The sequence below is a fragment of the Eubalaena glacialis genome, chromosome 13 (genome assembly GCF_028564815.1).
Source record: "Eubalaena glacialis isolate mEubGla1 chromosome 13, mEubGla1.1.hap2.+ XY, whole genome shotgun sequence".
NCBI classification, from domain to species: Eukaryota; Metazoa; Chordata; class Mammalia; order Artiodactyla; family Balaenidae; genus Eubalaena; species Eubalaena glacialis.
The window spans coordinates 56,103,630-56,130,432 of NC_083728.1; the positions used below are offsets into that span (position 1 = coordinate 56,103,630).

Sequence of the window (26,803 nt, forward strand, 5' to 3'; positions counted from 1 at the left end):
GGTGTGAGGAGCTCCCAGGGCAGGGCTGGGGGCAGGGGTGCAGACCTCTCTGGGAGCAGGGGTGAGCTCTGATATATATATGTCACCACCTGAAACCTGTGGACTCCACGCAGGAAGGGGCTCTCCCTGATGGACTCTGCCTGACCTGCAGCCTCCAGGGACCCTCAGGTGGCTTCCACTGTGCCTGCTGTACTGGCTATGGAGGCAAGGGGTTGGAGCCCAAAGAGGTCACTCAGCAACTGCCAGGCCTGCATCACCACTGAGGGTCAGCAGAGGGCCCCACATGGGTCCTGGTGGGCAGGACCACACCCCAGAGCCTGCTGAGAAGAGCCTCCATCACCTGCATTTCTGGAGCCATCTTCCCAGTCACCAGATGCCAAGACACGGAGATGGCACATGGGGCCTGCCTCACCTCCCGCTGAATTCTCTCCCCTGCTCCGCCCAGCCTGCTGGGCAGTGGTGGCTGTGTTCCAGGCCTTTTCTGGCAGCTGTCACTCTCGTGCCAGGTGCGGGGCTGCCTGCCTATCTCCCGAGGGCCAGCCCAGGCCTGGCATCAGAGCTGGCCGAGGGAACAGTGGTCACTTCAGCCACTAGCAGCCACCAAGACGTGCCACCTGCATGTCCTAGGCTGCTCCCATCCTGTGTGTCGTCCCTGGACCTGTACAGCCCTTGCCTAGGGACAGCCTTCATCTGTGGCCCCTGATCCCCAACCCAGGGCTCTGACCACCCCTGCCACGCTGACCTGGCAGAGCCTTGTCCTACAACTTCTCCGAGGCTGACCCTCAGGCTGCCCTGAAAAGTGGACGATTCCCCTTTCAGCTGGGGCCACCACCTCCCAGACAGGTCCTCACGGCCACCCACAGAGAAGGGCCCCGTGCTCTTCCAGTGTGGAGACAGGCTCAGAGAGGGGCGGTGAGCTGCTGAAGCGGGCGGTGAGCTGCTGATGCAGGCGGTCTGAGCCACATAGTTCACTCCTGCCAGCTCCCTCCTGTCCTTGAAAACTTACTTTGATGTGATTTCAACTCAAAGAAACAGCTAGCACATCACAACCTTCAACAGATTCCCTGGGGCTAATGTTCTGCCACAGCTGCTTTTTCGTGCTCATGCTCTAACTTTTCTAAACCATCTGATCATCAGTTGCCCCAGTTGTGTTCCTAAGATGCCCAGTGTATATCTTGTAAGGCCAAGGACTGACCTGTGTAACCAGGGTACGGCAAGGAGCATGGGTGGGGCCACCTCGCTTCCCGTGCTCCTGGGCGCCAGTCTCAAGGACCCTTTGCCTTCAAGCACCCCACAGCCCGTCTCTGCCTTTCCCAGCACTGGGGTCCTCAAAGATCCAGCCAGTCACTTGGTAGCCTGTCCCTATGTGGGGTTCGTCTGATGATTCTGAGATTCAGCTTCTGTGCTCTTAGTTGGAACACGTAAATGCCACTGTGTCCTTCTCAGGCATCGCCTTGGGAGGAACACCGTGTCTGCCCAAACCAGTGACGTCAACCTGACCCACCAGGTTCTCCTCTGTAAAGCTACTCTCCCTTTTACATAACAAGTGATTAGTACAGAGATATTTTCGACCACGTGACCGTCCCGTCCCTCCTCCCCCTCTGGCCCACTAGCTGGCAGCGTCCACTATTGATTCTTGCCGGGTGCACACAGCTTTCCGCGCCCTCTGCCTGTAGGACTTGAGTGGGGCCTCTCCTGGCAGCAGGCCTGGACTGGGGGTCAAGTAACTGACACTTGTGTGAGAGCTCCTAGGGCACCAGGGCCAAGGTCTGTTTGCCCCAATGGGTGGTCCCCAGGCCCTTCTCAGAGTGGACAGCTTTGGGTATCCTGGAGTAGGGGGAAGGAGACACCCCAGACCACTCGTTTGTTCCCTCCTGGACAGAGGCTGGGTCTGGAGGCCTGGCCCCCATCCTTGCTCGGAGCCAGTGGGTGTGGGAACCGCAGGGGAGACTGTCAGGGCTCTTCACCAGACACCTCTGGGACCTCCAGAGGGGCCCAGAGTTACCCTCGACCACCCAACACCTGGGCGCCTCGCAGGACTGACCCAGGACCTGCGAGCGGAGGGCTGTTCTGGGCTGCTTTGTCCTTGGCCTGAGGTTCCTCCAAGGTCCCCTGGGCCAGGCCTGGCACTTAGTGGGTCCCAGAGCGTCCTTGCAGAAGGGCATGCAGCTATGTTGGAGGCCAGCTCCTCCACCCACAGGGCCTCCTGGACAGCAGGGAATGGCACCCCTCCAGCCATCCGTCCCTCGACTGGGCCCCACTGCCCCAGACCCTGTGGGTTCCTGCGGTGCCTTTCTGCTCTGAGGTTGGGAGGTCAGAGGTCAGAGGGAACTGGAGCAGCACAGGAAACCAGTAAATCAGGAGGACAGGAAGCACCTGACAGAGGTTGCTGAGTCTTGCTCCCAGGATCAGACTCCGTGGACAGGTTCTAGGGATGGTCACGCCTGCTGCACAAGCTGTGCTGGGAAGGACCCAGCCGGCCTCACTTCGTCCCTGGTGATGGAGAACCAGGCAGCGGGGCCTACAGCTGCTGGAACCCCTTCGGGGGAAGTCCTGATGTACAAAGGGTGCTTTTGGTTTAAATTCTCTGCAAAGTGGAATGATAATAGTTTCTCACCCACCATCCCTTCTGGGCAGCCTCAGAAACCGAGGACATGTCAGCCCCACATGGCTTCCAGCCCCAGAGAGGGGCCTCAGTGACTTCAAAGCAGGGAGTAGGCAAAGCCAGGCTGAGGCGGGCTCCAGGTTGGGTGTAGTGACCTCTGCCAGAGAAGCCGGCTTGGCCGTGGTTGGAGGGTGGCAGGTGGTGGGGACTCAGCTCCCCACCCCCACCAGCTGAAGGCTAACAAGACTCCGCCCACTGGCTGTCGTTTCTGTAAACACTGTGTTGTGGGTGCATGTGCCCTTTCTGTACACGCTGGGGGCTGTGTCTGCTGTAAGCCAGCATCCAGGGTTTGGCCACTCCGTGGATTACGAATGAGCAGGTGGCCTTGCCCATCCCTGGCCAGCCTCTGCCCTTGAATGTCCCAGAGGGCCAGGATACCAGGAGAGCCTCTCCCTGAAGGCAGGTAAGAAAGGCCCAGGTGCTTGCTGCCCACCCAACAGAGGGACCAGCTCCTCAGGAAGCCTCCCCAGGCACCCCACCAAAGTGAAACAGCAGAGTCCACATGGCTCACTGCCCAGTGAGGGTTATCTGCAGCTTGCGGGGGGTGGTCGCTTGGTATTGTGCCCCGCCCATGCAGGGGTCTGCTCTCTGTGAAGACCACCTGCTGCTGGAGACACAGCCCAGGCTCAGTGATCCCTTGGGAGGAGTTCTTGCTGCCCTGTTTCTCGCCTGCTGGACAGATGTGCCAGCCCAGCTGTCCTCGGTGCAGCCCTCGGGGCCTGGTCACTATGATGTGCTTGTTTTCTCTGCACAAATCTGCTTTTTAGGGAGCCCCAACTCACACGTGGCCTCTCCCTAGCACGCACCCTCAGTGCCTCGTCCAGCTGAGTCTAGTGGCTCAGCTTGGACAACGTATCCTTTTGATTGATTTATAATTTTTAACAGCTTCATTGAAGCATATTTTACATATTATAAAATAAACCCATTTCAAGTGTGCAATTCAAGGATTTTTAATAGCTTTACCAAGTAGTATAACCATCACCAATTTTAGAACATTTCCATCACCCCAAAGGGAAACAGGGTACCCATTAAGCAGTTACTCACCATTTCCCCCTCCCCCAGGCGCTGGCAACCACTAATCTACTTTCTGTGGATTTGCCTATTCTGGAAGTTTCACATAAATGAAATGTAGCAGGTATCAGCACTTTATTCTTTTTTATGGATGAAAATCCATTGTGTGGATAAGCCACATTTTGTTTATCCATTGATTTGTTGATGGATGTTTGGGTTGTTTCCACCTTTTGGCTGTTGTGAGTAATGCTGCTGTGAACATTCATGCACAAGTTTTTGTGTAAATGTATATTTTCATTCCTCTAGGAGAGAAATTGCTGCATTGTATGGTACTTTTATGCTGAACTTTTTGAGTTACTAGTTGTCAATTACATGTCATATGTGAATATGTTCTCGTGAAAATGTTATCAATGACGAGAACATCACTGTCCACCTCCAACCCCAAAGGAAACGATGCTGTCCATTTGGTGAGCATCATTCCAGGTTTTATCCTGTGCATACATAACATTTCGCTATATGTAAATCTAGAATGAAATGAATTGTTAAGTTTTTAAAGCATAATCGTTGAAGTTACACTGGATATACTGTACTATCATTTGCTTACTTGTCCTCTCAGGTCAGTATTGCCTGCATCTTACCTTGTTCATCGAAGGGGCTGCGTGAACCTGGTTGATTTAATGGCACCCTATCAGGGGCTCCAGATGGCTTCACTACTTTCACCATCACCACAGCGCCACAGTGAAATTCTTTGAGCTCATTTCTGAGAATTTCTCCAGGCTCAATGAGATACGGAATTATTAGGCTGTTCAACCTCCCTCCCAGAGAGCTGTTCCCCACATCCTGGCCCACATGTGACATTGCCAATCTTATATGTGAAAAGGGTATTATTTTGCTTCACTTTCCTCTTGCAGAGTAAAACTGTATCTTCGCACGACTTCACAGGCTTTTCATAACCCATCCATTCTGTAAACAACCCCAAAGTCACTTCCTCCTCGAGGCCCCCTGGTCAAGCCTCAGAGCCTCACGCCCTAACCCTCTTCCTGGGCCCTCCTGGGTCCCCCACCCAGCCTGACCCCGATTCTTCCCCGGGTAGGAGGCTCAGAGCCGGTGCTGCCGTCGTCTCTGGAGCTGGAGGGCCACCAGCCCGCTGACCCCGACGTTGCGCAGCGTCGGGCCTTCGGAGCCCCGCTGTCACCTGCAGGCCCTGCCCAAGGGAGGGGCAGACGAGGGGCCAGAGCAGAGCCGCCGCGCAGGGGACCCTGCGCCTCCGCCAGCACACATGCGTCACCCCGCCACCCCCTGCGCCCCACCTTACCCCACCGCCCCCACCTTACCTTACCCCACCGCCCCCTCGGCCCCGCCCCCCACGCGGGAACAGAAGTCCCGCCTCCCCGGCCACTCTGAGCGCCGATTGGCCGCCCTCATCCCGCCACGCCCTCGCCGCGCCCCCGCCACGCGCTCGCCGCGCCCCCGCCGCGGGGACAGCGGCTTCCGAGAGTGCTGTTCCGGGTGGGCCCCGCTGTCCTCTCCGGGGTCTCTGTGGGAGCAGCGGCCACAGCTTTCTAGGGGGTTCAGTATTGCTGGACCCAGCCGCGTCACCTCAACTCGGGGACCGCCACCATCCTGCTCCGTCTGCGGAAGGAAGGGGGCGTATGCAAACAACCTGGAGTTCCAAGTTCCTGATTGGTGAGCGTCTCGGAAGGGGGCGGGAAGCTCGGGGTGAGCAGGGCGGGCTTAGAGGGCCGTGATCGACGTGCGGACGGTCCAGTGGCTCTGGGAAGATCGGCAGCGGTGGCCAATGGCGAAGGGGAGGGGGCGGGCGAGGGCCGAGGAGTTGCGGGGGCAGTGGGCAGGGTTGCTGGTTGAGTCTGGGATGCTCTGCGGGAAGCGGCGGGGGCGGTAGTGCTGTGACGGACGTGCAGGCGGACCACTGTTTCTGGGAAAGCGGGAGGCGAAGGGCCAATGGCGACGGCTGGAAGGAGGGGCGGGGCGACGATGGGACGGGGCAACCGGAGGCTTCGCAGAGCTGCGTGGGACGAGGTGGGGGCGGGGCATCTGTGATGGACGTGCGCACGGGCCAATGGCCGCGGGAAGGGGGCGGTGGGTGACCTATGGCAACTGTGGGGGCGGGGCGGTGACGGGGCGGGGCGAGCGGGGGTCTCGCAGCGAAGTCTGGGAAGAGGGGAGGGGGCTGGGGCGCTAGTGGTGCTGACGGATGTGGGCAACGGCCAATGGTCGCGGGAAGGGAGGTGGCAGGCGGCCAATGGCGGCGCGCGGGGCGGGGCGGGGCGGTGGGTCTGCGCGGCGCCGTGCGGGAAGCGGCGGGGCGGCGGCGGCGGCGGCGCTGAGGCTGGGCAAGAAGAGGCCAGGCGGGGGCGGTGGAACAGGTGCGGGCAGGGCGGCCTCGCCGTCCGCCGGTCCCGCTCACCCGCGTCGGCGCCCGCAGGTCGGTTGGAGGCCTCCGCCGCCGGGCTCCGCGGCGCAGTGGGCATGCGGGCGAGGCCCGCGCGCGCGTGAGCGACGATGGGGACGCAGGGCAGCCCGGTCAAGAGCTACGACTACCTGCTTAAGTTCCTGCTGGTGGGCGACAGCGACGTGGGCAAGGGTGAGATCCTGGAGAGCCTGCAGGACGGCGCGGCCGAGTCCCCGTACGCCTACAGTAATGGTAAGGCCGGCCGGCGGGCCGCTGCGCGCACCTGGCGCTGCCCGGCGACCTGCCGTCCGCCTGGTCTTGGGCCGGGGCCGGGCGGGGGCCGGGGGAGCAGCGACCCGAGCTCGCCGAGGCGCTCTGGGGCCCGCGGCGTCTTTGGGGGCGGAGATTTGGCCGCGGGCCTCCAGAGGAAGAAGGGCTTTTCTTTGGTCGCGGGTCCGCCCCAGGTGTGCATACCTGGGTGTACTCAAAGGCAAGCCGTTGGTTCAGGGCTCAGAGCATCAATGCCTTGTGCTGGAGGAAGATGCCCGTTCCTGACGAGATTAAACGTTTTCTCCAGATTTCTGGACGTGTGGCCAAAATACACAGCAAATACCGGTCACTGGCACCTGTCTGAGCTCCCCTCAGCTTCCGCGGTTGAAGGGGCCAGTGCGGCCCTGTGGCCGGTACCCCTGCCCTGCGGCCCCTCCCAGGCTCACGGGCCCTCCCTCCCCGAGGACCTTCGTGTTCCTGGCTGGGCTGTCTTTCCTGAGAAATTCTGCTTCTTGGCATCCTCATTCTGCACACCCTTTGTGGCTTTGTGTCTTGGGCTGTTGTCGGTCCCGCCTGACCACCGCGAGCGGCGGCTGTTTGCTAAACTGCTTACCTGTAGCGGCCGAGAGTGTGGGCGCTGCTTTCCCACCCTTTCGTTTTAGGACTCGTTAGGGTCGTGGGGTTATCTGGGCTGGCCGAGCACCCTTCCTGCTGGGGGCTGTGCCGCCTCCCCGAGCACATGCTCCCAGCCCCAGGGAAGGCCGGGAAAGCAGGGCCCTGGGTTCGTTTTAGGGGCGCGAGGGAAAGTGGGAGGTCTCCGGGGCTGAGCCGGCCCCTTCGCCGCCACTGCTAGGTGTTCCTCCAGGTGCAGATGGTGGACGCTTGAGTTGCCTCCCCAGAGGTGCTGTTGCTTTCCGGAGCCCCGCGCCCAGGAGGCCGGCGGTGTGTGTCCGGCAGAGCGTGAGGGCCTGGGCTCCATCAGGGCAGCAGCGGTTTCCCAGGACATGATCTCTGCTTCCGAGGGTTCTCCAGCCGGGTGCAGCGAGTGCTCGGGGACACACAGCCACAGGTGGAGAGGGTGACCCGCCTCCTGTCCCCGCCGTCGGGGAGTGATGTGTTGCTGCACTTCCTGTGACACGTTGACCGAAGCAGTGCTGAGGCCTGCCTGAGGTGGTGGAGACGGCAGGGACTCATAGTGACCTGGGCCAGCGGGAGGGCCGTCTGCCAGGAACGGTGAGGCGAGCCCCCTCTTAGACAGTCCTTTCGGTCAGGGCATCAGCTCGCTCCCCTCGGGAGCTCTGATTTCTTTTCTCTTAATACCCAGTAGTGGTCTGAGGAGAGGGGTCTGTGCACGCGTCAGGACTTGCCGTCGTCAGGACTTGGCAGTGGCGGCGGCGGCGGTGTCGTCGTCGTTGTCGAGGCTCCTGAGGGCCGGCCACTGGCTAGTTAGGCTCAGAGCACGGGCAGCAGGAATCTGCATGGTGGAAGCTGGCAGGAGGGAGGGCCAGGCTCTGGAAGCAGCTTCTCCCCAGCGCAGCGCCAGACTGCTCCATGCTGGTGGGCCCCTGGGGCGCCGGGCTAGTGTTGGCACCGAGGCAGCATTCTGGGTGCGCCCCGGAGCTCGGGAAGCGTTCTGCTGCCATGCTTGGGCCCTTCCCACTCTACCGAGGGCGGTGAACAGCCTCGGTTAAGGCAATTCCATCCTCCGCACCCTGGTTCCCAAGAGTCTTCACGTGGAGGGTTGGGGGCCTACAGGAAAACACATCGTGGTTGATGTGCCCACGTCCTGGAAGGCTAGAGAGTGGGCATAACTCCATCCTCGCTGTCCACTTCTCGGGGTCAGTGTTGGTGGGAGCTCGCCTCCTTTGAGCCCAGGGCACGGGGGATGGAAGGAAGGAGGTCTGATGGCCGGAGGATCAAGGTGACTGTGACGGGTGTGCACAAAGCATGACCAGCGTGGAGGTCTGCCCTGAACCTGTGCGGCCTGCTGGCTGTTTCTGTTTCTGGGACCCAGTGATGCTGTGTGCCTGCGCCCCAGCGTGCCAGTGTGTCACCATGTCCCTGGACAGTTCCAGGTGTTTCTCTGGCTGGAAGTTGGTTTCTGTCCTCAGCGCAGATCTAAGGGAAACTGCATCTTCAGACGCTCTCGTGCTGGACTGTGCACGCCTGGTGTTTTCTCCACTGCTTTGTCCCCAGTGCGAGCTTGAGAGCTGCACACGGGAGGTGCAGAGAGCAGCCTGGTGTGGCACCCCTGTGCTGATGGTCACCACGCAACCCCTCCCAGTCCCTTCTCTTTCTCTGTGCTTGCCTGGGTGCCTGTGTCTGGATCTCACCCATTTTTCTGGGTGATTTTTTTGGGTTTGCCTTTCCTCTGTGAGGTGCCAGGTTCTGAGATGAGGTGTGGGCCCAAATGTGATGTGTGCCAGGCACTCCTCATTCTCTCCTCCCCACCACCCTGGACGAGGCACCAGTATCCTCCCATTTTATAGGTGAAGAACCGAGGCTCAGGCAGCGCTGGGCAGCTGGGCCCTGAGCTCCCCCAGTTAGAGTCTGGCTGCCAGGAGCCCGGCACTGTGGTTGCGGGGGTGACCCCTTCTCACCACTCACTCTTGGGCCCTTACCCTCGCCTCCACCCTGGGCCTGGGCCTGGCTCCTCTCTCTGATGACCACAACCCTCCCCTCCAGCGCTTCCTGTCCTCAGTGCATCCCAAGCTGAGGTCTTTCTTTTCTCCCTGTACTTTCTTGCCCTCCTGGCGTCTCTGTCCCAGGTCCTGGGGCCCCTCCCGCTGCTCTGGGGCCTGGGACCAGTCACCAAGGCCCATTTGTTCTAACTTCACTGCAGTGCTCCTGCTCTGCCTGCCTCTCTCCTGGGTGTGCCAGCAGAGCAGAGCCCCAAGAGTGCCCAGGGTCAGCCACTAACCAGGACAGCAAACCACCAGTTTCCAGAGAAGTTTCTGGAAGCCAGACAGGACCACACGTAGACCCATCTGCACACCTGGCGGGATTCGTCTAGTCTGCCCCTTTGTGGGAAGTACTCACGTGCTACATGTGGTGTAAAGACCAACCTACCCTACCCAAGAGGATGGCAGGCTTTGAGGGACGGGTTTTGGTACCTGCTTCAGATTATGCTAGTTACGTTGATTTGTAATTTGGATAGGTATGGTTTTTGCTAGATTTTCAGGTAATAGTTAAGTGTGTAGCTAGAATATTTTCAGTTTTAGAAGCCTTTCCCTAGCTTTCAGCACATGCCGTAAGTTTGAGCAGAGGACAGCGAAGGCTTCAGTGGCAGGCACGGGCAGCGCAGAGCTGGTCTCCCTCGAGGGGTTGCATGGTCCTAGCAACACTGCTGTGTTGTGTCGTGCACCCGTGATATCATTGTTCCCATCAGCAAGAGCATTTGTGTCTTGGATGATGAATCAGGTAGAAGTGTGTTTCAGGAAGGAAACCCTAGGAGGGGGTGGGGAAGCAGGTGGGAAGGGTCCTGGGGCACTTTCGGCTCCTGTTCTGTTTGAATTGGAATTGCCAAGGTGCATGGTGGCTGGTCCGTGAAGAGCTGGCCACTTACCTGGTCTGGGCCTGGGCAGGGGAGGAGGAGGAGGAGGCGGGGTTGCAGCCAGGCCGGGGAGCGGGCAGCATCTAGTGTGGGGACACGCCGCTCACAGGGTGTCGTGGGACCTGGGGCCACATCAGTCAGGGCGTCGTCCATCAGGCGCTTGGAGAAAGTGGGGAAGGTCTCAGTGTCCGGCACCCTGGCTTGGAGTGAGCTGCAGAAGGAATGCGCGAAGGGAGGGAGAGATGGTGGGTGGGCCTGGATTTACTGCCCTGGGCGCTCGGGAGAAGGGCGTTGGAACTGAGTGCAGGCATCAGAGACCAAGGTGGGGCCGTCCGCGCCAAAACCGGGTGTGCGGGGTCACCCTTAATGTGGGAAGGTGGGCCCTTTAAGTCCTTTGGGAATGAGCTGGGAAATAAAAGTGAATAAAGTGAACTTGAACTCTGAGGGTAAGGTGGTAACCTAGGTTTTCTGGTCATGACTGGGGTCTGATAGTGACGGGCAGACTCCGGTGTCCACAGTGCTGCACGATTTTTTCTGCGGAGGTCAGAATGTCCAGGACCTCGTTGGCTGTGGACATATGTCTTTCAGAAGGTAGAGGAGGGACAGGGGAACAGAGGTGACGGGGTAAACTGATGCTGATGGAGGCGGTGAGGCATGATCAGGCAGCCTCGGCTCTTCACGGCCCTTTGGCTAGAACGCAGAAGAGGGAAGCTGTTCACACAGGAGGAGGGCTGCTTGGCAGACAGGCTTCCAGAATTGTGAGGAGGGAAGGCAAGTGAGGAGGGGTCTAACCAAGGTTTAGCCAAGGAGTGCAGAGGGTGTGGTGTCAGGAAGCCAGCATACAGAGAAGAAGCCCCCATCCCCAGAGAGGAAGAACAGAGTGGAGAAGGCCCGAGCCCTGGACATGGACCGGCTCTCCACAGGCAGCCAGGTGCCAGGTCTGGGCGAGGGAGTCAGTGTCACCCCTGGGCAAAGGTCTTGGCTGGTGATAAACACATGTTTGTGAGCCCGGGAGGCCACCCGGTGTGTTCTGTGAATCAGAGCACAGCACTGTGGTCCCTGGGGTTGGGCAGACACGCTGGGACTGAAGCGGTTCTTGGGGGCGTAAGCTGATCGGTCGCCGGCCTGCACCTTCCCGGGCAGTGGTTGTCCATCACCTGGCAGAGGTAGGGTGGGTGCCTGCAGATGAGGTCTGTGCGACATCTCGCTGGGAGGGCTGATAACAGGGACGTAAGATGCTTTGTGCAGCCTTGGAACACGGAGATGTTTAACAGGGTGCCGAGGGTCTGTGTTTAGGTCCAGAAACCACCGCGGAGGATTTGGGAGCTCCAACTCGGCAGCAGCGTTGCCTGGCCACTTTGCCCACCTGCCGCTGTTGGCCGTTGCCTCCTAAGCCCTGGGCTGGTGTGGCTTATAGCAGTCCCCTAGTTTTAGCCAGTTGTTTTGCATTGATCTCTGCTTTCCCTTGTTTAGGCCTCTCTCTCTTCCTGGATCCGATGTTGTTGGTCCTCAAACTGCTGGAGTACATTGGGAGCTGAGTCTGATTTTCCTGCTGACGTAGTTGGGGCAGGAGGAAGTGTGTCCCTGAGCATGGGCTCTGGTGCGGTGTGGCCGGCAGAGGCCCCTTTCAGCGTGGCCCACGCTCACTGGCTCACACGTGCACAGGCACACACATGCGCAGGCACACACATGCGCACAGTCTTGCGCACACGGCTTGGGTCCCGGTCGGCGGCGATGAGGCCCCTCAACAAGTAGGAACAGCTTGGTCGTGTTGTCATTGCTGGGAGTATCTTCCTTACTTCAAGTCACTTGGCAACACACAGACCCTTCAGAGAGGAGGTCCTGGTGAAGAATACATGGGAAGATGTTTAACCTTAAAATCCAGCAGGATGGAACATTCACCCGGGAGCTCCTCACAGAGCAAGTCTGACGGCGCTTGCCGTCTTGCCGGGGGACTCAGCAGCCTGTGTCCGAAGCTGTGAGACACTTCTCTTTCCACCAAGTGATCAAGAGTCTATCCTGGGGAACATAAGGGGACACAAGTGGAGAAAAGCAAGGCTTTTTTTTTTTTTTTTTTTATAAAAATGAAAAACTTGAAGCAGCCCAGGGGTCTGGCAGGGGACATATGGTATATCTGTAGAGTGAGATATTATAGGGCCTTTAAAAATGCTGGTTTGTAACAATATTTAATGAATATTCAATGATATGGGGAAATCTCTCTGTTATCTTAAGTGGGAAAAAAAAATGTCGAATTACATAGTGTATAAATGTATGTAAGATGAAGGACAGAATCGAGTGAAATCTAGGAGAATGTTAATGGTAACCTTTGAGCTTTGGGGTTATGAGTAATTGTGTTTGTTTGTTTGTTTTTATAATGTTCCGTGTTTCGCCAGGTTTTGTGTGCGAAGTGTGCTTGCTTTTTATGGACAGCAGAAAGCTTTTGCTTTGGTTTGGTCTGGCGTGGTTTTTAAGGCATTGAGGAAACCAGCCCACAAACTGCCCTCGAGCTGCTGCTCCCCATCCCGCGTGCCAGCGTACAAGGACGTCTTGAATTGTATGAGGTGCCTCTGTGTCCTCTCTGTTCCTGAGTAGCCCTGGCGGCAGGCTGGCACCTGCACCCGTGGTGCCAGCCCCCTCTGGAGAAGGGCAGGTGCTGGAGCCAGCAGATCGTCCTTGTCCCTAGAACGTCCGCGTGGTCAGCACGTTAGGTGTGATTCTCTCGTGCCCCTTCGGTCCCCACCGGCCTGCTTCTTGTGTTTCTAGGTTCCTTTTGCCAGCACTTTCTGTAAGTGGAACCATACAGCATGGCCTTTCTCGTCTGCTCGTTCATCTCAGCAAGTCCATTCACATTCGCATACTGCAGCGAGTGCCGTCCTATCCCTGGGGCCCTCCTGTGCACGCAGGCACCTGGTTTGTTTGTCCATTTACCTATCAGTACGGTTTGGGTTTCCTGATTTTGGTTACTGTGAATGATGCTGCTATGAACATTCTTGTACAAATCCTTTAAAATTAAAAAAAAATTTTTTTGGGGTGGAGAAATACACATATTTATCATGTTGGCTCTTTGTAAGTGTCTGGTTCAGTGACATGAGACATTCAAACGCACAAATCCTCATGTGTACGTGTCTCTGGGAGTGGGGTTGCTGGCCATGTGTGTGTCTGCTTCCCGTACAGGGAGTGGTCAGACTGGGTCCTGAAGTGACCTTTCATTTTGAGTCCCCACCGGCAACACGTAGAGTTCTGTGGCTCTACATCTTGGCCAGCGTTGGCTGTCGTCAGCCTCTTTCCCTTTTAGTCACCTTTACTGAGGTATAATTTATGTAACCAAGAACCTGTATTTGTGTAAGGCCTGCAGTTCAGTGGCTGTGCTGACAGGTGCACTCACCTGAGAAGCCATCACCTCCCTCCACTCTTTGCAGACTACGCCCCCTGCCCCAGACCTGGCCACCGCTGACCTTTACATCACAGACTGGTTTGCATTTCTGGTGTTTTTCTATGAGCGGAACCACACGGTATGTAGTTGTGTGTGGCTTCTTTCTTTCCCCGTGTCGTGTGGGCTTCGGCCACGTCTCCGTGTGTAGTTGTGGTTCATGCCTCCTTTGTGTGCAGCGTTCCACGTGTGAGGACGGCAGTGTATTCATCTACTCTGCACGTGGGCTTTGGGAGACTTTCCGTGTTTGGGTCACTCTGAGTAGTGCTGCTGTGAAAATTCTCACACGTGTTTTTGGTGAGTGAGTGTCTGTGTTTCTGTCTGGGATGCAGTGAGGGGGGGATTGCTGGGCTGCAGGTGCAGCCTTAGTAGATACCACCCAGTGGTCCAGAGCAGTCGAGCAGTTTCTATCCCATCAGGAGGGTATGAGAGTTGTGTTCGCTCTGTATCCTGCTTCCGTCCTTGCCATGCTGAGGGCCGTACAGCATTCCATCCTGTGGATCACCTCCTGTTAAATCCTCCCAGTGGGTGGATTTTTAGCCTGTATTGAGTCTGTTTATAATAGAAAACGATGCTGAGGTGAATACCATCGGTTACTGGTACCCTGGGACGTTCCCTCTCTGTTGTTGCTGTACCTCGTCATCTTACTGTTCTGTAGGTGTAGTGATCAGTCACAGTGTAGGACCAAGGTCCCTGTTCCTTTGCTGGCTGTGAACAGAGGGCTGTCCCAGCTTCTCAGGGTCACCTGCACTCTTCACCATGTCCCCCTCCTCCACCTCCAAAGCCAGGTCAGGACCCTCCTTCCGTCTCATCTGTCAGACTCGCCGGCAAAGGGTCCCCACCTCTGAGGGCTCCAGATGACATTGGGCCCACCCGGGTAACCTAGGGTCCTCTCCCCTCTTGAGGCCCATAACCCATCACATCTGCAAAGCCCCTCTGCCCTGTGGGAAGCATGTCCCCAGGTTCCAGGGACTAGGACTCTCCCACCACAGCCTGATGAAAGGTTCTTTCTGTTATTTTGTGTTGGTAGGGATTTACAGGCTGGTCGGAGGAGTGCACGTTTGCATTTCTGCGAGATGCTGCCAGGATTAGTTACTGCTGTGGACTGAACGTGTGTCCCCCCCAAATTCACACACTTACACCTGACTTTCAGGTGGTGGTCTTAGGAGGTGGGGCCTTCAGGAGGTAATCAGGTCAGGAGGGCACGTTGTTGTCCTTGTAAAAGAGACCCTGGAGAGTTCCCTCGCCCCCTCTGCCCCTGAGGACACAGCAGGAAGCCATCCCACCAGGCACAGAATCTGCAGCCGCTGTGGTCTTGGACTCCCAGTCTCCAGACAGTGGGAGATAAATGTCTGCTGTTTGGAAGTCCCAGTCTGTGGAATTCAACCCAACCAAGAAATACCACAAACTGAGTGGCCTAAAACAACACCTACTTACTAGCACCCAGTTCCTGTGGGTCAGAAATCTGGGCATGGCTTGGCCGGGCCTCACAGGGCCTCTGTCTCTCACAGACTGTGCTCAGGTGTGGGCTGGGGCGGAATCCCTTCCGAGCTCATGTAGTTGTTGGCAGCAGCCGGCCACCCTCCGTTCCTGTCCACGGGCCTCTCCCCGGCGCGGCGTGCTTCACGGAGCAGCAGGACAGTCCCGTGCAACGTGATCACGGAGGGGACGTCGTCACTCGGCCCTATTCCAAGGGTCAGAAGCCAGTCTCAGCTCCCACTACCCTCGGGAGGGGCATGTTTGGGGTGGGAGTGCCGGGAGGCAGGACCTGTGCCCACCTGCTAGTGCCCGCACACTGTTCTGAGACCCTCCTCTCTCTCCACGCATGCCGTGGTGCGAGGTGTGTGGCCTTGACAAGAGGCCTGTGCTGTGGCCTCCCCCTTGGGAGGACGCGTAAAGGATGGTCAGGCATGTCCAGGAGGACTGCTTAGCCTGGGGCTGCCTGCACGGCAGTGTGTGAGTCCCAGACACTTCTGTGTGTCTGCCTGTGTCGCTGGAAGTTTTTTCTGGTTCCAAGAGGACCTAGACATTTTTTTGTTTTTGTCTGTCTCTGGGAACTTGGCGAGACCTTATTTTCCCTCCCTAAGGAGTAACACTAAGAACAGCGGCTGCCTGTCTTGGGTTTGGGAACAGCGCCCTGACGCTGTGCGTTGGCTTCGTGTTGGAAATGCATGGGGAGCCTGACTGGGTCCAGGAGGCGAGGTCTGGGAGCTCTACTGGAAGACCAACTCCTTCAGTGTGGGGACCGAGCTGCGTCTGCAGCCCCCCCGTGAAACCGCGGGCTCCCCTGCTGCCTGCGAGGGCGTGTGCTTGGGGCCACGCTGCCCGGCAGCTGCGTGCCAGTTTCAGGTGCTGGATTTAATACTGCAGAGGAAGGCATTGATTAACATTTTCTCTTTCATTCCTAACTCAGTCTTTTATCACTCAGTTTTTGTTCTTTGTTATGAATTTTTAACAAGTTGTCCTGTGGCTTTTCATGTTGTTGGAAAGTAGCTGGATGGTTAGGCACTTAGTGTTGACTGAACAGACATAAAGACAGAAGAGAGGTTGGGGGATGTGCTGTGTGGTGGGATGTCCCTCCTTGCCATTCCCTGCAGGTGGGTCTGAGTTGAGCCTGGACAGGTACGTGGGAGATGCCTCCACCCGGGGGTCAGTCAGGCTGTGCCTAGTGGTCTTCATTCTGACTGGCTCCTGCTCCCTAGGAGCGATGGAGAACTAGGCTTTAAAACATCTGCAGTCTTGATTTGTACACACAAGCTGAAGCTGAGAATTAACTTGGTTTGTTCCCTTTGCCCTGATTACCTTGTAATTTCCTAGGGGTGGAGTGAAGATGAATTTTCTAGGGGTCTTTTGTTCTGAGTTGGTGCCAACAGATGTGGGAAGTGTGACTCCTGAGGGAGGACCGGCCGTGCAGGAGAAAAGGAGCCCAAGGAACGTGGCTTCTGCACCAGGTCAGGTTGTCCTTGACAGGCTGGCGCTGTGGCCGTGGATGCCCCACTCAGGTGGAAACGCCCCATGCCCGAATGTGGGAGGCTGCGAAGACAGGGGTGTGTCCTGCTGGTCAGTGCCACCGAGCTCTCAGCCTTCCTCCTGTGTGTCCCTGTCTCGGGGGGCCTGTGGGGGTGCCCGGTAGACTCCCCAAATCACTAGGATGTGGGCAGCTGTCAAGATGAAACTTGAGGAATTCCCTGGTGGCGCAGTGGTTAAGAATCCGCCTGCCAATGCAGGGTTCGAGCCCTGGTCCGGGAAGATCCCACATGCTGCGGAGCAACTAAGCCCGTGCGCCACAACTACTGAGCCTGCGCTCTAGAGCCCGTGAGCCACAACTACTGAGCCCACGTGCCACAACTCCTGAAGCCCGCACGCCTAGAGCCCGTGCTCCACAGCAAGAGAAGCCACCACAATGAGAAACCCGCGCACCGCAATGAAGACCCAACACAGCCAAACAAAATAAATAAATAAATAAAAGAAAGAAAATATTTGTTAAAAATCTGGGAGAAAAAAAAAAAAGAAAAGAAAAGATGAAACTTGAGTGACCTTTTTGGTAGCCTTCTTCCTTCTGCCTCCCCCATCTCTGAGTCTGTGCTCTGAAGCACCTCTTGCACAGGCGGCAGCATCAGCAGCCAGGTAATTACAGTGCTCCTGCCTCTCCAGCCTGTCACGTTTTCCCAGAGCTGGCGAGCTGCTTGGTGCTTAGCTCCTCCCTGCTGGGTGCAAGGCCAGCGATGCAGAAACGGGGTCAGGAGGCCAGCAGGACCAGTGCTCTGCAGCATCCCCTTTACTGTCCTGAAAAGGAGTGAAGTTAGTAGATCATCTGTTCTACCCACACTAGGAACTAAAACACACACGTACGTATACATACGTCGGTAACGTAAAGGAGGAAGAAAGGGCTGCAGTGGGATGTCGTAAGATCGTTTGTGGTTAAGCAAGTCAGTGCTTGGGGACAGTTGTACTAGATGCTGAGAAAGTGACGAGAAAAATGTACCTGGTATAGGTATTACTGTGGGTGATGTGATTTTTTTTCCCAAAATGGTGAACAATTCTCGTTAAAATTCCGAACAAACAAGACACAGTCTCCTGTGATTCACAAGGTGGAAGCATCCCTGCAAAACGTGGTGTGAGGGTGGGGCCCACACGTTGCGCGGGGCGGGTCAGGGTCTCGGCACAGAGCGAGAGCCACCGGTGCTGCGCCGTGAATACCCAGCCGGCGGGGACATGTCGGTGGGAATCTGAATGCTCAGGCTGCAGGTCCTGGCCGGGTGCTGCCCGAGACAGCTGGGTGCCTGGTAGACAGTAGAAGTTTAAAAAGCCTCTTGTGTCAAGTGAATTGCATTCCTTTCAGAAACCCCATGAAACGGTAGGAAGACCTTCTTAAGAACTCGTGAACACCTCGGGTGAGAGGGGCTGACAGTCTGGGAGGTGCAGAGAGCTGAAGCCTGGGCTGTGAGGGGCCAGCAGGGACCCCCGAGCTAGGGGCCAAGTGGCTGGGCGGCCCCCAGTGGGGACACAGGAGGTCTACTCTGGCCCCTGGCGGCCTCCTGAGCCCTGTGTCCATCAAGAGAGTGTCTGCAGTCCTAGAGCCTGAGGCCTGGTCACCTGGGGACCCCTCCTTGTGTGTGAGCTGCTCCCGCCCCCTTGCGCACCGGGCAGCTGCTCCAGCGCCTGAGAGCTGGTTTGTGTTCTCAGCAGTCATGCCTGTGCTGTACAAGGTGTTAGATGCTTTCCATGAAACCTCTGTTCCTCACGTTCTCAAGCACAGGTGGGGTGAGGTGAGGGAGAGGTGATTGAAGTTCTGCAACAGCAGATATTGAGAGCTAAGAGCTGTCGGAGCTGGTTCAGCCGTGGAGTCTGGCTGGCACCATCCTTGCCTACAGGAGGTGCTGCCTCTTTGGGCAGGCCTCTCTTTGGACTTGCCGTGTCAGTATTTTCTATGAATTTATAAAGCACACCGTACATTTTTTTTTTAATTTATTTATTTTATTATTTTATTTTATTTATTTATTGTTTCTGGCTGCGTTGGGTCTTCGTTGCTGCACGGGCTTTCTCTAGTTGCGGTGAACGGGGGCTACTCTTCGTTGTGGTGCGTGGGCTTCTCATTGCGGTGGCTTCTCTTGTTGTGGAGCACAGGCCCTAGAGCTCGCAGGCTTCAGTAGTTGTGGCACACGGGCTCAGTAGTTGTGGCTCGCGGGCTCTAGAGCACAGGCTCAGTCGTTGTGGCGCACGGGCTTAGTTGCTCCGTGGCATGTGGGATCTTCCCGGACCAGGGCTCGAACCCGTGTCCCCTGCATTGGCAGGCGGATTCTCAACCACTGCACCACCAGGGAAGCCCCACACTGTACATTTTTATCCAGATTTGGGAGGTGGGCAGGTGAGAGGCAGAGCACGCATGAAAAATATACGTGAGTTTTTTTGTTTTGTTTTTTTAAAATTTTTGGCTGCACCGCACAACATGTGGGATCTCAGTTCCCCACCAGGGATCAAACCCTCGCTCCCTGAAGTGCAAGTGCGGAGTCCTAACCACTGGACCATCAGGGAAGTCCCCTACTTGAGATTTTTTTGACCTCCGAGGGAGCGTGTCAGCCTGCGGGCTGTCCGTGTTTTCTGCACGGCCGGCTCCCCGGCCATTCTCAGCTGGACACTGCCGTCTGCTGTGGGGACCTGCCGTCCACTGCCCTCAGTCCCCTCACAAGGCTGCTCAGCCTTTCTGGGGGTGCCAGTGCCACGCTGTGGGGAGGGCTCCTGGGCGGGAGTCTCACTGGTTTAGTGGCCCATTCCCTGGGAACCCTGTTCTCCAGGAGCCCTCTGACCCAGCTGGTGGGCTGTGGGAGGTGCGGGGGGACGTGCTGGGAGGAGAGCAGATCTGACCCCCCATGGTGCCCGCTCCTGGCTCTGAGTGCCTGTCCCCACAGATCTCTCTTGGGCATTTGGCAGAGCTTTGAGCATAGCCCCTGGAGGGTGGGGACTGGTCATCCTTTCTGAAGTTGAAGTCGTGAGTAAGGGATCGGTCGGGTGCAGGCGGTGGGTGGGCAAGGCGCCCGGCTGTGCAAGCCTCACGGTGTGCAGAGGCTGGCGTCCTCCCCAGAGGTGGGCGAGGGCAGCAGCCCCGCTCCCTGTGCCTTGCTTCCTCCTGGGCCCTTCCTGGGCGCCCGCTCCTTCCCGCAGCTCCAGGCTGGGCCCTTGGGCCATGGTGCCACCTTGGTCGGGGTCCTTTCATGGGGGCTGCCCATGGCGGAGGGTGTCCAGTCCCCATGGCCAGAGCCTGCTGGGCTGGTCCACCACATGGAGGTGACATTGTGTAGAGGATGGACATCCCCATCCACAGCCTTCCTGGAAGTTGCTGTTTCCAACACTGTCCTCATGGGGCCCAGCTCACAGCAGCTGTAGAGCCAGGACTGAAAGGAGGGTGTCCTGGGCCAAATCTGAGCTTCCTGTTTGACAGAGAATTCCAGAAGTTTCCACCCAAAGAAGTGGGTTATCAGCAGACAGTTGAGGGGAGGGGTGGATGCAGAGGAAGGACGGTGGAGATGGGCCTGAGTTCTATTCCTCCCTGAAGAGTGTTTCTTTAGCTTGAGAATATGTGCAGGAGAATCTTCTTTCACTTTTTAAAAAAAAATGTGGCAAAATATACACAACATAAAATTTACCATTTTAAATATTTTTGGGTGTACAGTTCAGTGGCACCCCCATCAGCTCCAGAACTTTCTCATCTTCCCAACTGAAACTGTCCCCACTAAGCACTAATTCCCCACCCACTCCTCCAGCCCCTGGCAACCTCTATCTACTTTCTGTCTCTGAATCTGATGCTCTAGGGACCTCGTAGAAGGGATCATACAGGATTTGTCCTTTTGTGTAGGGCTTATTTTACTGAGCATAATGTCTTTAAGGTTCATCCATGCTGTAGCATGTGTCAGACTTTCCTTCCTTTTTATTATTTTTTAAAATTTTTATTATTATTATTTTTATTTTTGGCTGCATTGGGTCTTCGTTGCTGTGCACGGGCTTTCTCTAGTTGCATCAAGTGGGGTCTACTCTTCGTTGCGGCGCGCGGGCTTCTCATTGCGGCGTGCGGGCTTCTCATTGCGGTGGCTTCTCTTGTTGCAGAGCACAGGCTCTAGGAGCGTGGGCTTCAGTAGTTGCAGCACGCGGGCTCGGTAGTTGCAGCACGCAGGCCCTAGAGTGCACGGGCTTCAGTAGTTGCAGTGTGTGGGCTCTAGGGTGCGTGGGCTTCAGTAGTTGTGGTGCACAGTCTCTAGAGCGTGGGCTCAGTAGTTGTGGCGCACAGGCTTAGTTGCTCTGTGGCATGTGGGATCTTCCCGGACCAGGGATCGAACCCATGTTCCCCCTGCATTGGCAAGCAGATGCTTAACCACTGTGCCACCAGGGAAGTCCCTCTCCTTCCTTTTTAAGGTGGAATAATATTTTGTTGTACAGATGGACTTCATCCATCTTTGGACACTTGGGTTGTGCCCACCTTTTGACTATTGTGCATAATACTGCAGTGAACATGGATGTGCAAATACATACATGTTTGATTTCCTGCTTTCACTTCTTTGCAGTATAAACCTGAAGTGGAATTTCTGGATTACGTGGTAATTCTGTGTTTAATTCTCTGAGGAACTGCTATACTGTATTCCATGGTGTCTGCACCATTTTCCATTCCCACCAGCAGTGCACAAAGGTTCCGATTTCTCCACATCCTCACCAATGCTGCTTATTTTCTGGATTTTTGATAATAACCATCTAATGGGTGTGATGTGGTACCTCATGTGGTTTTTTCTTTATATTAATTAATTAATTAATTAATTTTTTGGCTCTGTCGGGTCTTCATCGTTGGGTCTTCATTGCTGCACGCAGGCTCTCTCCAGTTGCGGCAAGTGGGGACTACTCTTCGTTGTGCATGGGCTTCTCATTGCGGTGGCTTCTCTTGTTTCGGAGCTTGGGCTCTAGGTGCGTGGGCTTTGGTACTTGCAGCACACGGGCTCAGTTGTTGTGGCTTGCGGGCTCTAGAGCGCAGGCTCAGTAGTTGTGGCACACGGGCTTAGTTGCTCCGCGGCATGTGGGATCTTCCTGGACCAGGGCTCAAACCCATGTCCCCTGCATTGGCAGGCGGATTCTTAACCACTGCACCACCAGGGAAGTCCCTCTCATGTGGTTTTGATTTGCATTTCCCTACTGATTAGTGATGTTGAGCATCCGTTCATGTGCTTATTAGCTATTTGCATATCTTCTTTGGAGAAAGTCTTTTGCCCATTTTCTAATTGGATTTTTGTTGTTGTTGAGTGGTAGGATTTCTTCATATTTTCTGAATATCAGTCCCTCATCAGATATGTGATTTGCAAATATTCTCTCCCATTTTGTGGATTGTGTTTTCATTCCGTTGAGTGTCTTTTGATGGGTGGGGGCCAGGTTTTGACACATGGTTAGAAGTTAGGCAGATGGAAGGACACTGGGGATAGAGGCTCCACGTGCAGCTCTCTGAGGTTGGCTTCGCATACGCACACACAATGTGTGAGAGCAGTGTCTGCATTAAAAATGCCCATTTCCAAGCCTTCTTAGAGCAAGTGTTATAAACAGCCAAGAAGCTGATGACATTTTTAAGGCTTAAGGGAGGAGGAAGAAAGACAGCTTTTAGGAAGTTTCCTGATGGCCCACAAATCAGTTGAAGATCTTACATCTAAAGTAATGCATCCAGCACTGGCCCTGCTCCTACCCACCTTTCTTGGACTGACTTTTTTCGCTTAAAAGTATAAAAAAATACTAAACAAGGATCTACTGTGTAACATAGGAAACTATATTCAATATCTTATATAAATCTATAATGGAAAAGAATCTGAAAAAGGATAGATATATAGGTATAGCTGAATCACTTTGCGGTACACCTGAAACATAATTCAACTATACTTCAATTTTAAAAACTATAAAGAATAAAAACTAAAGACATGGCAAGCAGAGGTTCTCCAGGTACCTCTCCAGAGAAATGGCATTTTAGACGTTACTATACCACTAAATCATGCTCCAAGCACGCTCCCGTTGTCAGTACCTGGGAGCTGCGGTGAACCCAAGAACTCAGAAAACCCATTAGCTTTGAGAAGCACATGACGTGGGCCGATGCTGAGACCAGCTGCCCTCCCTTTGGCCGGTGCCATTGGTACCTGGCTTGGGCCTCTGGGGTGACAGGAGGGTGGCCAGCTGGGGTCGCTGGGCTCCCTGGGCTGGAGCCACACTTCCGCTTGGCTTCAGGGACTGGGCCCTGGCCAGGTGGGTCCTTCAGCCACCCTCTGCTTCCTTGCAGGGATCGACTACAAGACCACCACCATCCTGCTGGACGGCCGGCGGGTCAAACTGGAACTCTGGTGAGTCGGGCTGTGCGGCCAAGGTGCCTGGCTGCCACACTTCAGTTGTTGCGCGGGCCGGGAAGCCAAGTGAAGTGACTCAGGAATCCTTAAAGAGACTGGAAGGCGCCCTGTTTACGTGTCAGTAGACTAGCTGTTGACACCGCCCCTGTATAAACATGGGCTGGAACGTGATGCAGAAACCAGAAGGCCCAGGGTTGCTTGTTCGGGCAGAGCCCAGCTCCCTTTGCCCACAAAGACTCACTTCCACAGGGGCCACAGCCCCTCTCGCCTCGCCCTTTACTGGGCTCCACGTTAGGGCATTTCCAGAACCTCAGAGTTGAGATGTAAATTGCTCCAGGTTTGGGGTTCTCCAGCCCCGCAGGGCAGTCTCCTGGGGTGCCCAGGCCCATGGAGGTTGGCCAGCATGTGCAGCAGAGTAGGAGGGGGTCATGCTGTGCATGCTGGGGTCCCACGGGCCGCATCCCCAACCCCCTTTGTTTCAGGGACACATCGGGCCAGGGCAGGTTCTGCACCATCTTCAGGTCCTACTCCAGGGGCGCACAGGTAAGACCAGCGGTGTTGCCGGGGCTGTTCTCCAGAGGGGCCGCTCTCCTCACACATGCGGTGCTGTCAGACACCACGTGCAGGGTTCTTTCCAAGGAAGTTTTACGTTTGAACATCAGCCTTCCATCCAGGAGCCCAAACAAGGATGCCCCCGAGTGGAGGGGTCTCAGCCTTCAGAGGGTGCCAGGGCCCCATGAGCTCCTGTGGCCCTCGCTGCTCAGAGCTGCTGCGGGAGGTGTGTGGGAACCCCGTACTGTGGAGAGGTCCCCCATCACCTGGTTCACCAGAGGTGACTTCTCCCTGTGCTGAGTGAGGAGGCTGCCGGAGCTCCCAGGGCCAGCTGGTCTGGATCACTCATCAGACCACGGGACTGGGAGCTGGAGCCGCCGCCGTGGGAGGGGCTGCCGCAGGTCCTAAAGGGCAGGGCATTAGCAGGGAGCGGAGGTGGGGGCTGTCCCGGGTGGGGCCTGCCCTGGAAGAGCACTTAAGCTGTGGCCTGCGCAGGGGCGAGGGGGCTCACTGGGGGGCCTGCGGACTTGCTCGTCCCTCTCTGTGTCTACTGGGCTCCCTACGACGGGCTTGCATGCTGACCGGGTCTGTGTGTGATTCAAGGCTGGAAGGAGGGGAAGAAGCAGTTGTGTGAAGAGACCAGCTACCCACTCGCTGCTTCAGCGTGAGGGGACTGGATTCACGACCAGCCCTGTCTGTGCGGGGCGGGGCCATGACCCCTTGGGCTTCTGGAATTGCTGAGGAGACCCCTCAGTCAGCCCTGTCCAACCGTTTTCCCCAGACAGGGTGCTCCGCCAGGGGGCCCATGGGCCCGTGTCAGGGCCTCTGGCTGTGTGGGGCCTGTCACCCCTTCAATCTGGCCTGGGTAGTGGGGAGCCCCGGGCGTCCTTTCTGCCTGGTGAGCAGGAATCGATGGTGTCTTCAGGTGACCAGGCTCCCCCTCCTGAGCCGGAAACGCTCAGGGGTGGTGAGAGCGCCTCCCTCCCTGCTGAGGTGTGAATGTGGGTGGAGGACCCTCAGGCTGGGCTCAGAGGCTCCGTCCTGCGGTGGTGCTGCCTGTCCTCTGGCTCCACCCCCCAGTGTGTGCCTGGTGTGAGGGGCCGCAGAGGTGGTGGTTAACCTGGCAGTTCCACCTGGAGCAGCTGGTGCTGGGTGGTCAGGGACAGCAGCCCTCAGGTGTGGACAGCACCGGATGTGAGGTTAAGGAAGGACAAGGCCCTCACAGCCGGGCCCTTGAGGATGCACGGGGAGCGCTTGAGCACCAAGGAGTGTGTCCCGCGGGCCACCTTCTGTAGAGGGGGGACCCTGACAATGATTCATACATACAAGGAAGTGAGAAAGCCATGTTCCGAGGGGAGGTGTTCATTATTTCTGGACCATGGGATTACTGATGAGTTCTGTTGTCTTCCCTTTGCTTTTGAATGTTTCCCAGTTTTTTATGGCACACACATTGTTACTTTTTTGATAAAAAAAGAAAATGAAGAGATAAGGGGAGTAGTTACCTTGGGTTATGATAATTGGGCGATTGGGAAATATCACGGAAGGTCCTGGGAGACTGAACCTGAACGGGCTCAGATGTCCGCTTGCTCGGATGTGAACACGGAGCGGGACAGAAGGGCACGCCTGAGAACCTGGGCGTTCGCCAGAGCATGCGCTTTGGGGAAGGGAACACCTTTACCACGTCCACATCCTCTCCAGAGCAGTCAGCAGTCACTGTGTATGTGTCGTTGCTTGCGCTTAATTCTATGCTAATTCCAGGGGTTCTTGTTGCTTCTGGGCTGGAGGAGCCAGTTGCAGATTCTGAGTGCGCGTCTCGGGCCTGGATGGTAGGTGGATAGGTGGTTTTTGGCCGCAAAGCTGACCGTGGGTGCTCCTCCCTAAACAGTAGTGCTTCATCTTTCCTGTTTCCATCCTGCCTGGTTGATGTTTTCCAGAGTCGGCACCAGCGTGGCTTTGTGTGGCCCGTTGGTGCAGACTGGCATAACTGTCTTCCCAAGTCTTGTTTTTCCTGTCACCCTCCTACCCTCGGTTAAGAACAAAGAGGCCTTGCAGATCTCTCAGGGCCCAGGCCACAGAGCCACCGACCAACCCCTGGCCCTCTCTGTCTTGTGGCCCTTGTTTTCTGTTGCCGAGGTCTGAGGTGGCCACTCGTGGCCCAGGAGACCCACGCTTCCCGCTCAGGGGGAGAGCGGTCCCCTGCGCCAGTTCCCCCGGGGCTGCGCGTGTGGAGGGAGCCAGGGGTGGGCAACGTCCTGTTTAGTTGGGGTTTGGGGTCAGCTGGATTAGGACCAGGGGGAGCTCAGTCAGGCACTAGTCTCCTGGAGGGAGGGTTTCGGGTTTCACATGGAGAGTGGTCTGGGTGCGTGCTTACCATCCAGCGAGTGCTGACTAGGACACCAGCCTGCCACTTGGCCCCACCTGGGTGGGGCGAGTGTGGGTCAGCGGCTTTGACGGCTGCTCCCCTTGTCAGTGCGCTGGCTTCTGGGCAGAGCCCGTGCGTATGAGCGTGGGCAGGTGTGTTCAGCCACAGCCCCTGGTTCCTTGGCAGCTTTACCACACAAATGCATTACTCACTCCAAAACTAACTTAATTAAAAACTGCATCTCTGTGCTTTAGTTGGGGTGGTGATTGCGCAGGTATATATAGTTGTCCAAACTCATCAAACTGTTCATACCTAAAACCTGTGCGTTTTTTGGTGTATAAGCTCAGTAAATCACCTTGGCAACAATAAGGGTGCGCACTCCTAGGCCCAAGCTCCGCATCCAGAGATTCTCTCTTACAGCTCGAGTTATATGTATGTACTCAGAGGTTCATCGCTGATGTTTGTAATAAAATTAGGTGCATTACCTGAGACCTAACAGCAGTGCTAGCTGATGAGCCTGGCATGAGGTGCTGGCCGCTGTGGGGAAAGGGCCCTGCGGGTGCCAGGCGATTTGCACCATGACCCAGTCCGGGTTAGGAAACGCCTGGGAGATGCTTGAAAGACAGATGATTCCTGGGGGGGTTAAGGGACCAGAGCTTCTATTTATACCCTAGAGTACTTACTAACTTTTAAAAAGCTAAGCAAAAAAAAAAGAAAAGAAATATAGTGAGAATCTCTTTGCCCCTCCTCTGGCTCTTTGAGATACACAGCTGATTCTGGAGTCCTTTGAGGGGGTGGTCCTGGTAACCAGGAGCCTCATCTTGGTTTCTCAACTATCCCACCTGTGGTCGACCCTAGGTGTTTTTCCCTGCCAAGCCCATGATCACTTTGGTCCCTGTCTGCAGTGTGACCAGCTCTGTGTCCTTCCTCCTGTGACCTCTCTGTCATCACCCTGCCCTGGCAGACTTAGGTGGTGGTTGGTGGTGGTGGGCAGAGGCTGGCGCCAGCCAGGGGAAACAGCCAGGGGCAGGCTCCTCGACAGCCTCAGGGTGCAGTTGAAGCCTGAACCCAAGAAGTGGGCTTCTCCTCATTTGCTTGAGCTTTTAGGCCCTCCCCTCTTCTTTCCCCACCTGCCAGTACTGGCCCGAGCTTTCGCTAGGCTTGGTGGGTCTGTGTGATTGGCCGGGGCCC

At 56.3% G+C, this 26,803-nt stretch overlaps 1 protein-coding gene across 3 annotated transcripts in view; it reads left to right on the forward strand.

The window, feature by feature from the left end:
* Positions 1-5,995: 5,995 nt before the first annotated feature.
* The window catches only part of RAB40C (RAB40C, member RAS oncogene family), a 28,560-nt gene continuing 7,752 nt past the window's right edge, over positions 5,996-26,803 (forward strand). For all 3 annotated transcript variants that reach the window (XM_061207782.1, XM_061207780.1, XM_061207781.1), the window contains exons 1-3: positions 5,996-6,341; positions 22,635-22,695; positions 23,181-23,241. In XM_061207782.1, coding sequence (XP_061063765.1) covers positions 6,200-6,341; positions 22,635-22,695; positions 23,181-23,241 — 264 coding nt within the window. In that variant the 5' untranslated portion in view covers positions 5,996-6,199. The remainder of the gene's footprint in view (positions 6,342-22,634; positions 22,696-23,180; positions 23,242-26,803) is intronic.